At 37.2% G+C, this 13,477-nt stretch overlaps 1 protein-coding gene across 1 annotated transcript; it reads left to right on the forward strand.

The window, feature by feature from the left end:
• Positions 1 to 758: 758 nt before the first annotated feature.
• LOC139733632 (glycoprotein 3-alpha-L-fucosyltransferase A-like) lies at positions 759 to 1,811 on the forward strand. The gene has a single exon (XM_071644447.1). It carries the CDS (start codon positions 759 to 761, stop codon positions 1,809 to 1,811), a length of 1,053 nt encoding a protein of 350 aa, XP_071500548.1.
• Positions 1,812 to 13,477: the final 11,666 nt, after the last annotated feature.

Below are 13,477 nucleotides of genomic sequence, written 5' to 3' on the forward strand. Positions count from 1 at the left end.
TATGAAACAGAGCGGGAAAACCTGTAATAATAAGATATAATGACTCGATCTTGGTGGAGGGGGAATCTCCCTATTTAAAAACAACAACAATAACAAATGATCCGAGAGGATACTCGGATGACTGAAAAGTTGTTGTTATTCTTGGGGCGACTTTTATTTTCCCATTCACTACGGGAACCTGGCGGCCTGTGTATTACGTTTCTGGGAATTTCAGAATTCAGCATGGGGCATGGGGAGTGAAAGAGTAAGTACCCACCCATTCCCCCCCCCCCCAAAAAAAAAGGAATTGACGCGGCTTCCATTCATCATTCTTAAATTGGTTACCCCCCCCCCCCCCGGCCATTTTGTCAGATGTACACATCAAGCAAACAAAGAAACAGTTATTACGCTCAATTGATTGTGCCTATATTTCTCAAAGTTATTATACATGTCTTATATTTATTATTACGTTAAATACATGTTATTTAATCTGTTTCATCTATCTATTCATTCATTCATTCATTCATTCATTCATTCATTCATTCATTTTTGTCATTATTTCACTTTCAGCAGATACAGCCAGAACAACTGGGCCTGTGCGTCCTAGTCGATGTCTAAACAACGGCATCATCAACAAGCGAAGCTGCAGTTACCTCATCTTCGGTGCCATCGTGTGCAGTTTTGTTTATATTCAGCTCCATGCTATCGTACCTCTCAGCACTCCTACCCGTCCCAGCGCTGCGAGAGTGACCCACAAGCCTGTCATTATCCCAAGTCAAATGACGAACAGTACTCCGTTTCAAAAAGGAGGATGTTTCAGGCAAGTTCATTTGTGGATCGGCAAACCTCTGACCCCCTCGGGTAGCCCAGGTGACTTCCTCTGCCCTGGTCTCCCCTGTGGTCTCAGGTTTGTTGTGAACACCGACATGGAGAGCCTTAGGAGCAGCGATGCCGTTATACTTTACCATAGTACGGCCTGGGACTGGGCCAAAATGCACCGACAGCGACCGCGAGGTCAGAAATGGATCTTCTACACACAGGAATCTCCAAGAAACACCCTCAAACACGCACTACCACCCATGGAATATCGTAACAACAGCTACGACTATATAATGACTTACAGGCCGGGAGAGTCACATCTCTACGCTTCGTACGGAAGGTATAATCCGGACGTCCCTCAGTTGCGTTCCACGGAAATGAAGAACTGGTCGCAAAATAATACAAAACAGGTCGCATGGATGGCGTCCAATTGCAACATGGTTTCCTGGGACCGAAAAGGTTTTGTACAGGCTCTAAGTAAGTACATTCCCGTTAGTACATACGGCGGGTGTGGTGAGTTGCCATGCCCAAAAGATGAACGATGTCATATAGAGCTAAGAAAGCACAAGTTTTACTTGGCTTTGGAAAATAGCGAATGTCGTGATTATATAACAGAAAAATTCTGGCGAAATGCCCTCCATAATGACATTGTTCCTGTCGTGTACGGTCCACCGCGCGAAGACTATGAAAAGGTGTTTCCACCTAAAGCTTTCATACACGTGCAGGATTTCAAGTCCGTAAAAGAATTAGCCGAATATTTAATCAAGCTGGACGAGGACGACAATCTATACAACAAATTCTTCGAATGGAAGAAGTCTGGATCCATCCAAGTAACACTGGAAGGGTGGCTGACGGAACCAAAACAAATTTGTAGCACTGTGGTATCCCGGCTCCTGGCAGACGAGGAAGATATGCGAGGTGGCACCTACTCTCCGAAGTTTCCCGAAAATTGGGTGCAGTGGTGGGACGGTTCGTGTACGAATCATGGATCTCAGTATCCGATAGAGGTTTAACTATACCTATCAAGGTGGAACTTAATCAAAGGTTAAAGGGAGCGTATATATTTTTGGTCTAGACCTAACTTTAGGTTTCGATATTTTTTTGCTGAGATAATGAGAAATCTCTCATGAAATATGAACGAGCAAGTAATTCCAAGAGGGATTTAATTTCTATTCGATGAAAATAAGTTTTTAAAATTGCTGAGATATCCAAAACAGAGCATTCCTAATAAAAGGTGGGACCTAACTTTTATTAGGATTGCTTTGTTTTACGGTGTTTTTTGGATGTCTTAGTTATTCAAAAAACGATTTTCATCTAATAAACTTTGAAAATCTCTTAAAAGGGTATGCTCTGTGCTATTTCATGAGTGGTTTCTTGGCATCTCTCAAAAAGATGAAAGTCCATTTCTCATGTCCACCAATACTGTACAGTGCGTTAAGTTGTTCCCTCGACTCACCGAATAAGAGGGAGCTTTAGAGTTTCACAACGGGGACGTTCAGAGGGGGAAAAAAACCTTCTGAGCCTGCGCAATTTTTTTTTTTTTTAAGGAACAGGTTTGATTTGATTTGATTTGATTTTGATTTTATTGTTCCACATTTCAAAACATCAAACATGATACGATCGATTGAACATAAGATTGAACATAGCGTCGTAATTACAAAGAATACAAGAGACGACAATTTAACAAACATGAAATGTGGGGACCTACTAAAAAGCAAAGCTTGTAATGTATAGGTCCCTGTATATGAAAGTGTTGGTCTTCTTAAACAACCTAGTAAATAAAACTATGAAAGGAAGGAAAGGGACGTAAAAGAAAAGAGAGCAAAAAGAGCAAAAGAAAGGAATAAAATATACGAAAGCATAGTGAAATACAAAGTAGCCACCTGTAACGCGCTTACAAGACTCCTTGTCACCCGAGCAACACAGTTACGTAACTGTAAGAATGCGCAAAAATGCACATGATACATAATGATTCATTAATTCAGGAATAGCCTTGACATAAATGACTCAGTAAAAAGAACGAAAAGCAAACATGGAATATAAACAACAAATCTGATAAAGAAGAGGGAGTTCAAATTAAATTGCATGTTGTATTATTAGATATAAGCCTGCACAAGGGATTTTTTTAGTTTACGTTTAAAACAATTCAATGACAACGATTCAGTAATGTCGGAGTCAAGACTATTCCAGAATGTCGGACCTGTATGTACTATTGTTTTAAGAGCAAATGAAGTTCTCACGGGAGAAAAGTGAAATGAATTTTCCTGTCTTGTAGGGTAGGAATGTATAACTTTATTTTTTACAAACATGGAAGTGAAAGCATAAGGTAATTCGTCTTTAATTAACTGGTACATAAATATCCCAAGGGAGTAAGAATATAAATATAAAAAATCCTGAAGCGGTTATTAATTTTGAACAGAGGGCTTGTCGGTGCTAAATAATTGGTACAATTGATAATCCTTATAGCTCGCTTGTGTATTCTAAAGATAGACTCCAGGCGTATTTTGGAACAATTCCCCCAGGCAAGTATGCTATAATGAAGATACGGCAATAACAAAGTCGAATATATGGTACGTAATATACTAGTATATATGGGGAAAACATGCTTAAGCTTCTGTATAACCACCTAAATTTCTTGATAATAATTTACATAAATGATTTGTTTGTTCCTGCCAAGATAATTTACAATCAATTAAAAGACCAAGAAATTTAACTGAATTTGTCTGTTGTAAGTTTACTCCTGTGATTGAAATTGACCCAGGTAAACAAGTGATTGTATTACTAAACACCGTAAAATTAGTTTTGTTTAGATTTAGGGATAATTTGTTACTTTGAATCCAATCATTGACGTGATTCAACTCTGCGTTAAGCATATCAAGTAACTCAGTAGGATTTTTGTGCGTCAAAAAAAGACTTGAATCGTCCGCAAACAAGAGGAAAGAAAGGAGTGCTGACGACCTGGGCAAATCATTTATGTACACATAAAAAGAAGTGGTCCCAAAAGGGAGCCTTGTGGAACACCACACTTTATATTTGCTGTGCTTGAATCAGAATTATTAATGTGTACAAATTGTGATCGATTTGTGAGGTAATCTCTGAACCACTCCAAGGCGCTGCCACGAATCCCGTAATGAGACAGTTTGTACAGTAATATTTCATGATCAATTGTGTCGAACGCCTTGGAGTGGTCCAGAAAAACTTCAACAGTGTGAGATTTAGCTTCGATAGCTTGAACAACTTTATCTAGTAACGACAAAACAGCGTGAGAAGTCGAAAGATTTTTTTTTGCGAAAACCAAATTGAGTGTCTACTAAGATATCATGATCATTTAAAAACTTGATAGTTCGGGAGTAGACAACTTTTTCGAGTACTTTGGAGAATGATGATAAAAGAGATATAGGTCTATAATTGCCCAGGTCGTCCTGTCTGCCTTTCTTTAAAACAGGAATAATCTTGGCAACTTTCATTTTACTAGGAAAAACACCAGTCATTAAAGACAAATTGAATACATGGGTCAAAGGTGCGGCTACTTCATAAATGATTTGTTTAAGAAGAAACATTGAAATACCATCATAGCCTGAGCTTTGTTTAGCTTTAAATTTATTTACAATATCAATAACATCCAATGCATCTACGGGCGTGAAAAATATGGAACTAGGATTGGGATTCACAAGAAATGAACGAAATTTTTTTTCCATTAGTGGAATATTTCTGGCCAAATTTGACCCAATATTTGCAAAATACGTGTTGAATGCTTCAGCAATACCACGGGAGTCATCAATTATCGTTCCATTTTGTATTATTTCATCAATTCCCAGTTTCTTTCCATCATTCTTTTTTAATACATCATTTATAACTTTCCAAGTAGACTTGTTATCATTTTTATGGATTTGAAATTGTGCAGAAAAATAATCTTTTTTGCTTTACGTAGCACAGAAGTCAAAGTATTTCGGTAAGCTGAGTATTTGCGTTTTGCTTCTTCTGTGCCAGTAGACTTATATCTATAAAATAAATTGTTTTTACGATTTATAGATCTCAAAATTGATTTAGTGATCCAAGGACTTCTTGGGATTTTTTTATAATTCAATTTGATCGATAAAACTGGGAAATGAGCATCATATAAACGCAAAACAATTTCATTGAATATATCAAAAGCTATATCAGCGTCATTCGTATTATAAACAACAGACCAGTCGGTATGATCAAGACTCATTTTAAAACTTTCTATACGTTGTTGTGACATTACTCGAAATCCCTTTTTATCATAATTTGTTTTACCTTTTTCAAAAAATATCGTGTAACGTCACAAATAAAGGGAAGTGATCCGATATATCAGAAACAATGATTCCTTGATCGGCAACGTGAGATAAATTTGTAAATATATTGTCAATTAGTGACGAAGTTGTATCAGAAACCCTTGTTGGTTTCGTGATACAAGGTATAAATGAATTGTACATCATTGTATCTAAGAATTCCTGACACTGGGGCTTTTCATTATAATAAAATGAATTAAAATTAAAGTCTCCCATCAATATACAATGCTTGTTCATAAGAGAGGGAGAGTCGAGTATAGTTTGCAGTACACCGAAAAAATCGTTAAAATTACTATTTGGTGGCCTGTAAATTTCTCCAACTATAAGGTTTTTCGCATTCGGTATAACAATTTCTATAAAGACACATTCAATCATATCAGAAACTTGGTAAAATTTTTTCCATAACATTAAACTTGACATCATCTTTAACAAACAAGGTCACACCACCACCATGCTTACGTGTTCTATCCTTTGAAACTAAAGTGTAACCTTCAATACATACCAGCGAATGAAGCGGATCATGCAACCAAGTTTCGCAAAGACCAATAACTGAAAAAGTAACTGATGAAAGATTTAAAAGCAATTTTAATTGATCAAAATTTTTACTTAAACTTCTCACATTATGATGCATTACAGAAAAACTATTACGTGAAGAAAAGTTTCGCGGTGTACCAGTTGTTGTGGTAAAACATATTCAGTGGTTATACGAGGTACAGTTGCATCGTTTTCGTCATATATTAATTGTAAGTCAGGCATTTGCTCATGTAAACGATGAATAACATCAGACTGAAAATACACCTCATTTGTTTTGTGAGACGTAGTATAATTACTGGCAAGAACTGCTTCTACAAAATCATCGTTTGACAGTAACTGCATTGGAAGACTATCCGTTATGATGAACTATCGGGGAATCAACACAAAGGATTGAAAAAGTGTAGAGAATTCCATCTCCATGACTACCACGCAATTCACGAATAGCAAAGAACACTATCAACAGGTACTCAGTGTGCATGAGTAATATCAATGCTTGCTTACAATCAGTGTTACGTAATCGAATGCTGATGAAAAGGAAGGTATAGGTTGCTCGGGTGACTCGGGCTTAATGTGAATACATGAAATTTGGTTACGGCGCATGACATTTACATATCGTATAACAGGTGCGAGAAATGATACCTGGTCATTTACCAGTGAGAAGGATTCATACATTACAAAGTAAATTGCTATCACTAAAGAATAGAGGGAGTGGAATATTTTCATATCGTCACCCTGTGTACGAGGTAAAACTCCAGGTACAAACTCAAAATTTGTACGGCACAGGGATTCACAAAATGAAATAAAGAATGCTACCGACACGATACGAACGCACAAAACCATGGCCTTAACGGGTACTGACTGAGCTTTAAAAAAACAACAACAAAGGAGGTTCAATCCACCTTTTCAATGTAAATTAAATTTACCTATAGCATCATACGGATGCAGTTATCCTGTTGTTCAATTCACTTGAAGTGTGACATTTATAGCTTGTATAATTTGAATCTAAAATCTAGTCTGAATTACACACAAAAGCAAAAAAAAAAATGCGTCGGATTGATGTAACAAACAGAGTGCTGCGAAGAATAGCTATGATATCACATAATAGACTCAGACTAGATATGAATTTGACAACTACCTGGTAATCAGAAATGAAAATCTCTCACCACTTATTCAATGTAATGGTCCCATGGCGCTGTTTTCTGGCCCTTATCGCGTGACTCCAGGATAAGTTGGGTTCCTACCAAGCGGATTCGTGTAGACTTTCCGTGGTCCTTTCTCAGCTTGTACGCGGCGGATTCAAGTTCGTAGCGACGGGCTTTGAGCTTTGGGGGGAGGTCTGTTTTCACGTTGAAGCATGGCCGGGTCTCAGGCGAACGATGTCTGGTCTCAAAAGCGTGAAGAACGGCGTTCCTATCAAACATCGAGACGAATCGCGCGATAATCGGGTCGGGGGTCTTCGGGGTATCTCCACTGGGTCCTGTAAGATTTGGTCGGGGTTCGCGAGGCAGGCGATGTACGTTCGCGAAAAGCATCGCGGTGGTTTCTTCGTCAGAGAAGCCAAGCTGCTTGATGGCGCCACGAATATCCAGCAATGCCTGGTTGGATGTGGGATTCTGAGTTTCGGCATTAATCCCGTAAAACAGCAAATTTTGTTTCCTGTCGTATATTTCCATTGCTGTCATTACATCACACAGATCCTTTCCCGTTTTCTTCCTGTCTTTCTCTAGCTGAGGTAACTTCTTGTTCTCGATGTCTGTCAACCTATCTGCTGAATCCTGCGCTGACTTTTGGAGTTCGGCAAGGGTATCGTTGATGGTTTTGATCTCTCGACGTACCTCTGCCATTCCATCATTCATTTTGTCCAACTTATCCAAGACTTGTAGCGCGAAACCGTCAAACTTGGTACGGAGTTGAGTCAGAGACTCTTCCGTAGCGTAGCTGCGTGATTTTGTGGACATGGTAGAAACAGCGTTGCGATTTTGCTGGCTAAAAGAACGGTTTCTTAGAAAATATGACCTCGAGCTTGAAGAAGTGTCAGAATTGTTACAATTGTCCATAATTCGGTCGAATATTCAACGCCATAAACAACGATGCAGGTGGATTTTACTTCGTAGTTACGGAGCTCAAATCACAGTACGTCCATGTTGTTTCGAGGTCACGTGATTAATGTTTCGTACCATATAGGTTTCGTACCGTATATGATAACAATTGTGATATTGTTGATCTTATTTCATATACAGTACTAAGGGATTGTAATAAGTAAAAGTATGCAGGGTCCTTTATAGCAGAACACTTGCTTACGTGTGTGTTTGTTTATTTTATGTGTATGCTTGATTGTGCATGCAGATGCGTGCTCACTAGGTGTGTGACTGTTTGGGAATAACCCAATTATTTTGTTTATCCTTTTATCATCCTTTAAATAAATATTTGATAGCTATAAACTTCATGTTAGAAAGATTGCGCAGCAGTGGAATCAAAATCACAACTACACGGTTGATCAGATCCATAGATTTGCGGAAGACGAAGTGTAGCCACATAGCGGCGTTGATGCATTACCCCAATCAGTGGTATGGGGTAGTTACTTTTTATTGTTTACCTTGCAGTGCAGTCAGCTACACACAGAGTGAATAAGTACAATAAACAAACTTCTTAGCATACATCCAATCAAGAATGTATTTTCAAGAAACATTTGAAGATCTTGCGAACTGAATGAAATAAAGAGAAATTCGAGTAATTTATGAAAAATAATTCCCACTGTCTGATGCTCCAGTTGCCCATTGTTGCATGACTAGATCCCGTTTTGTTGTGTTAAAAAATGAACATGAGTCATACTCTATGTTATTCACATATATATATATATATATATATATATATATATTTATTTATTTATCTATATACCTATATATACCCCTCCAAAAAAGTTTGGAAATCTGACTTCAGTTGTAAATTTCTCCACTTTGTAAGCACTATAATACAACACATGCTTGATATCAATGAAAAGATTATTAAATCCTCTTTGAAATGATATCCTACTCATTATGATTATGCTATAAAGTAAAGGGCTTTACTCAAAAGTGTCTGATAAGGTATGCTGGAAAAGCTGCACTAGAATGGACTGGCCTGCATGCAACCCCGATCTTGGGATCAACTTGGCCGAGCTGTGGGGAAGAGGGTCACAAATGCAACGACATTGGCAGGACTCCGTCAGATACTGGTTGACGAGTGGAACGCCATTCCTCAGCAGCGAATCACGAAGCTAATCAACAGCATGAGGACACGGTGTCAGGCGGTGGTGCAAGAACTTGGGTCGTCCACCAGATACTGAGCCCCGATCATGTTCATTGACAATTATAAAGACAAAGTAAACATAAAGCAAAGACAAAAATAACGACAAAAATGAAGACAAAATAAAGATGAAACTCCAATAACACCAAGACCATGACCTCTTAAGTCTTGTATGTCTTTGTTATGGTTAATGTGGTGAGGTTCTGTGAGATAATGGTTTAAGTCATGATCGTTTGCGTGACTGTGTGTGTGGTTTATAGTGACCTCGTCTACAGCCACTCTGTCTATTTTCCAATTGGTCTACTGGCAAATCGTCTATTACCGATTCGTCTAATACCCATTTGGTCTACAACTTGTTTTGTCTAGTACACATATTGTCAAATAGTCACTTTGCCCACTACCCGTACTGTCTAATACCCAACTCGTCTAAGGAGCATTTCGTCTACAGAGCATTTGATCTAATAGCCAAGTCGTCTATACTCACAATGTCTACTTGTCATGTCGTCTAATATTCATTTCGCCTACTGCCACTTTGTCTACTCCCACCTCGTCTACAAGTCATCTCGTCTACATTCACTTTGTCTAGTTATCATATCGTCCAACCCTTAGTTCGTCTACACCCAACATGGTCTATACCCATCTGGTCTACACCCAACTGGTCTACTCCCAACTGGTCTACACCCAACTGGTCTATACCCAATTGGTCTACTCCCAACTGGTCTACTCCCATCTAGTCTACTCCCAACTCGTCTACTCCCAACTCGTGTATACCCAATATTGGTCTACTCCCAACTGGTATACTCTCAACAATTTACCCAAACTGATCATTCCTATCTGGTCATGCTAATAATGAATATACCACTTTATCTAGTGTCCAGTCCGTCTCACTGTCACGAACTATTCATAACAAAAATCAATAATAGTCTATTCTTTAAAGTTGTTAATTATTCCGCACATGCTGAATATAAAGACATATTAATGGTGAGACACGACTATCCAGACAACATCCTGGCCGTAAAATAACTAAATGATAATAAACTAGCTCAGTTACATTCCTCCATCACAAACGAATTGTCAGTCATACGAAACAGAATTACATTTCGTCCACCTCCGTCCATGCATGCAGCGATCTTGGCGGGATCCCGAACGAGGAATTATCGAGTAATATTTCATCGCGTTTAGTACACAAATGTAACACACCAAGTTTTTCACACTGTGACATTATTTTTTTTAATAAAAAGTAATAAAATCGTCATAAATTAATTAGAACAAAAAATTTTAACCAAATGGGGCACCAAGAGTGTTCAACCTATTTCAATGGGAAAGGAAACTGGATGAAGTAGACTTAAGTAAGGAGTTTGGAGTAGACAAAAAAACAAACTATATAACAAGTAGACCAGTTGGGAGTAGACCAGTTGGGAGTAGACGAGTTGGGTGTAGACGAGTTTGGAGTAGACCGGTTGGGAGTAGACCAGTTGGGAGTAGACCAGTTGGGAGCAGACCAGTTGGGAGCAGACCAGTTGGGAGTAGACGAGTTGGGTGTAGACCAGTTGGGGGTAGACCAGTTGGGAGTAGACCAGTTGGGAGTAGACCAGTTGGGAGTAGACCAGTTGGGAGTAGATGAGTTGGGTGTAGACCAGTTGGGAGTAGACTAACTGGTTATTAGACTAATTGAGTATTAGACAAGGTGGATGTAGACCAATTGGCTAGTAGACAAAATGAGCTGTAGACTATTTCATTCATAGACCTAAAGATTAATAGACGAAATGGTCAATAGACATAATGGGTATTAGACGAAATGTGACTCAGACAAATTAGAGATTAGATTAAATGGTTAGTAGACGAAATGGCAATTAGACTAATTGGCATTTAGACAAAATGGTTGGTAGACGAATTGGTAGTAGACGAAGCGAGTTTAGACGGGATGGCATTAGACTAGGTGAACAGTGGACAGTGTGGTCGTAGACGAGGTGCCAGTTTACCGTGTGTGTGTGTGTGTGTGTGTGTGTGTGTTTGTTTGTTTGTTTATCTGTTTGGTTGAACGCATACATGTATCACTCCATTAAAAAAATGCCGATGTTACAGTAAATAAACACCAACGAAACAATGGGGAACTCACTCATGACGAGGAAACTCCACTGGGAACGTAAAAATTGGGCCGTTTTGCAGCTTTTAAATTCTGAGTTTTACCTCATATTTGTAAGCACTGCAACTCCATATATAGGATAATCATAACAAGTATGGTATCAAATGAAACAATCTTTCTGTGGTACTACGCACAAATAAATTATTTCAAAGGAAAAATGAGAAATGATTGGTAATGTGTAGAAACACAAGAAAAATATGGCATTGACATTTATTATCGTATAAAAACACCCATTTATGCATTTCCTACTACAATGTAAAAGACACAGCGCCATGAATAAATTCTGTTGAGAGCGCAAATGTGTCATTACATCTTGTCAACATGAGTAAATGAATGTTTACATACTTTCATGCACACTCAGCAAAAAAAAAAAAGAAAAACAAGAAAAGAAGATAAACATTTGTTCAACTATATTTCTCTTTTGGAATATTTTGCTAAAGTTTATGTATTATATATCACATGAAAATCAATTTAATTGGCTATCAAGCTAGTGGGTCAATAAAAAAAAAAGAAACTTTACGCATGAGTGAACAAAATTCTTCTCTTAAAAAACACAAAAGTAAAGACTGCAAAAATGAACAAGTTGACAGCCATTCGTAACAATGAGAACATAAGACAAATTTAACACAATAAAAACATGAATTAAGTTACGAAAATAAACCTATGATATCTTACAATATCTTTGAAGCCCAAAAGATCAATAAGGGCTGAAAATAGAGGCGGAGAATAAAGAATTTTCTGTCAAATTCAAATTTAGATAATAGAGAAGAAGCAATTTTGACACAAATGGTAGGCATTTGAGTCTATTTCTCGAATTAAGGAAGTTGTGAATGATAGTTGGGTTATGAATTTGTCTCATGAATTCTTGAATTACTAAATCAAGAAAATAACATAAAGATAATCATAATCTGCTCACCGAGACATTCAATCATCTTCTTGCCGTCACTCCCTATGTCATTTGAAGTTTGAGTTGGCAGAAATTTATTTTCCCCCTTTAGTTTCCCACTTTGATTTTGTTTAAGGCTATGAAGAGATAAAGAGAACGGAAACTTATTATTGCTATTTCATTCATGTCATTCATTGTGTTAAACTGCATATAAAGTCTTTTTTTATTGTTTGCATGTGAAAGACAACATATAAATTTTTGCAATTTTTACTTTTGTGTCTCGGAGATGTAAAACTAATGTGTTCACTTTAATATGCATTAAGTTTTCCTTTATATTAACCTAATGGGTTGATAGCCTATTAAGTTACCTATGATATGTTATTCATAATAAATAGATTTTGATTGAAATATTCTGTGAAAATATGTAATTGAATAGTATTTATTTTCTCTCTTTTTTGCTGAGCACATGTCTTTTTCTACTCAGGAACGCATATGGTGTTGCAAAGAATGGTCAGAGTTTGTCGTCACGAACAAGACTGTATACATTGCATGTTGATGAATTGTAAAAGGACGGATTTAACATTCTTCAGACGCATGTATTATAATACCCAACCCGACAAACATCTTCATTAGCCAGAAAAAAAACATGATAAATTGGTGATCACACGTTTTATTCAACTAAGCTCTTTATTTATCACGAGAGTGCCAGTTGCTTGTTTATTCATATTGTATTTAATTCTGATATTTGTTATCTATTTCCATTTTTTTCATTATTTTTCGTTAATTCTGATTGTCTGATTGCAATAAAATCTATATGTATAAAGAATATCCAGAGGGGAAATGCTTGAGATCTTTTAAACTATATCAAGAAGCTCAAAAGCATTGCATAAAAGACTGCCCTGCGCTTTTATTGAAATCTACCTGCAACAATAAAAAAGAAGATATAGATTGTTTGTTAATTTAGAGTAGTGAAGTTTATATTCACAGTTAAGGTGGAAAATATTTCAAATGAAAGGTCGAAAATTTCCAATTGAATATTCAAATTCACTTTTCTAGCATAATGGAAGAGCACTTGACTAGATAATCCACTTTCAGAAAGCAGATGAAATAATTGCTCCTCTAAACATATGTCAGTATCAAGTTGATGGAGTGTGTAATTTTCATAAACAATGATTTTTTGTGGGACTCCCTTTATTTTCTTTATATTGTTGTCTACACATGACGGCATAACCTCTAGTAGTCTCCTCGTCCAGCAGTTCTAACACCAAACATTTTTAGAATTCATGACTTTTGCATTGATTTTCTTCAAACTTTCACTGATGTGTTCTATCAATGTTGCTGCTTTCACTTAATCCAATTTCTCCACGGGATTGGGTTTCCTTTAAGTAACTTTAAAAGACAAGATAAATGTGTTCGCGCGATATAGAGATGAAATACTATTTTACTTAATATACAAGATTTTTTTTTCTAGTTCGTATAACGAAAACATTTTAAGAGTAGAAACTAATGTGTTGA

This window comes from Diadema antillarum, unplaced genomic scaffold, assembly GCF_040938485.1.
Source record: "Diadema antillarum isolate AM-2024a unplaced genomic scaffold, OU_Dant_1.0 seq00000485_RagTag, whole genome shotgun sequence".
NCBI classification, from domain to species: Eukaryota; Metazoa; Echinodermata; class Echinoidea; order Diadematoida; family Diadematidae; genus Diadema; species Diadema antillarum.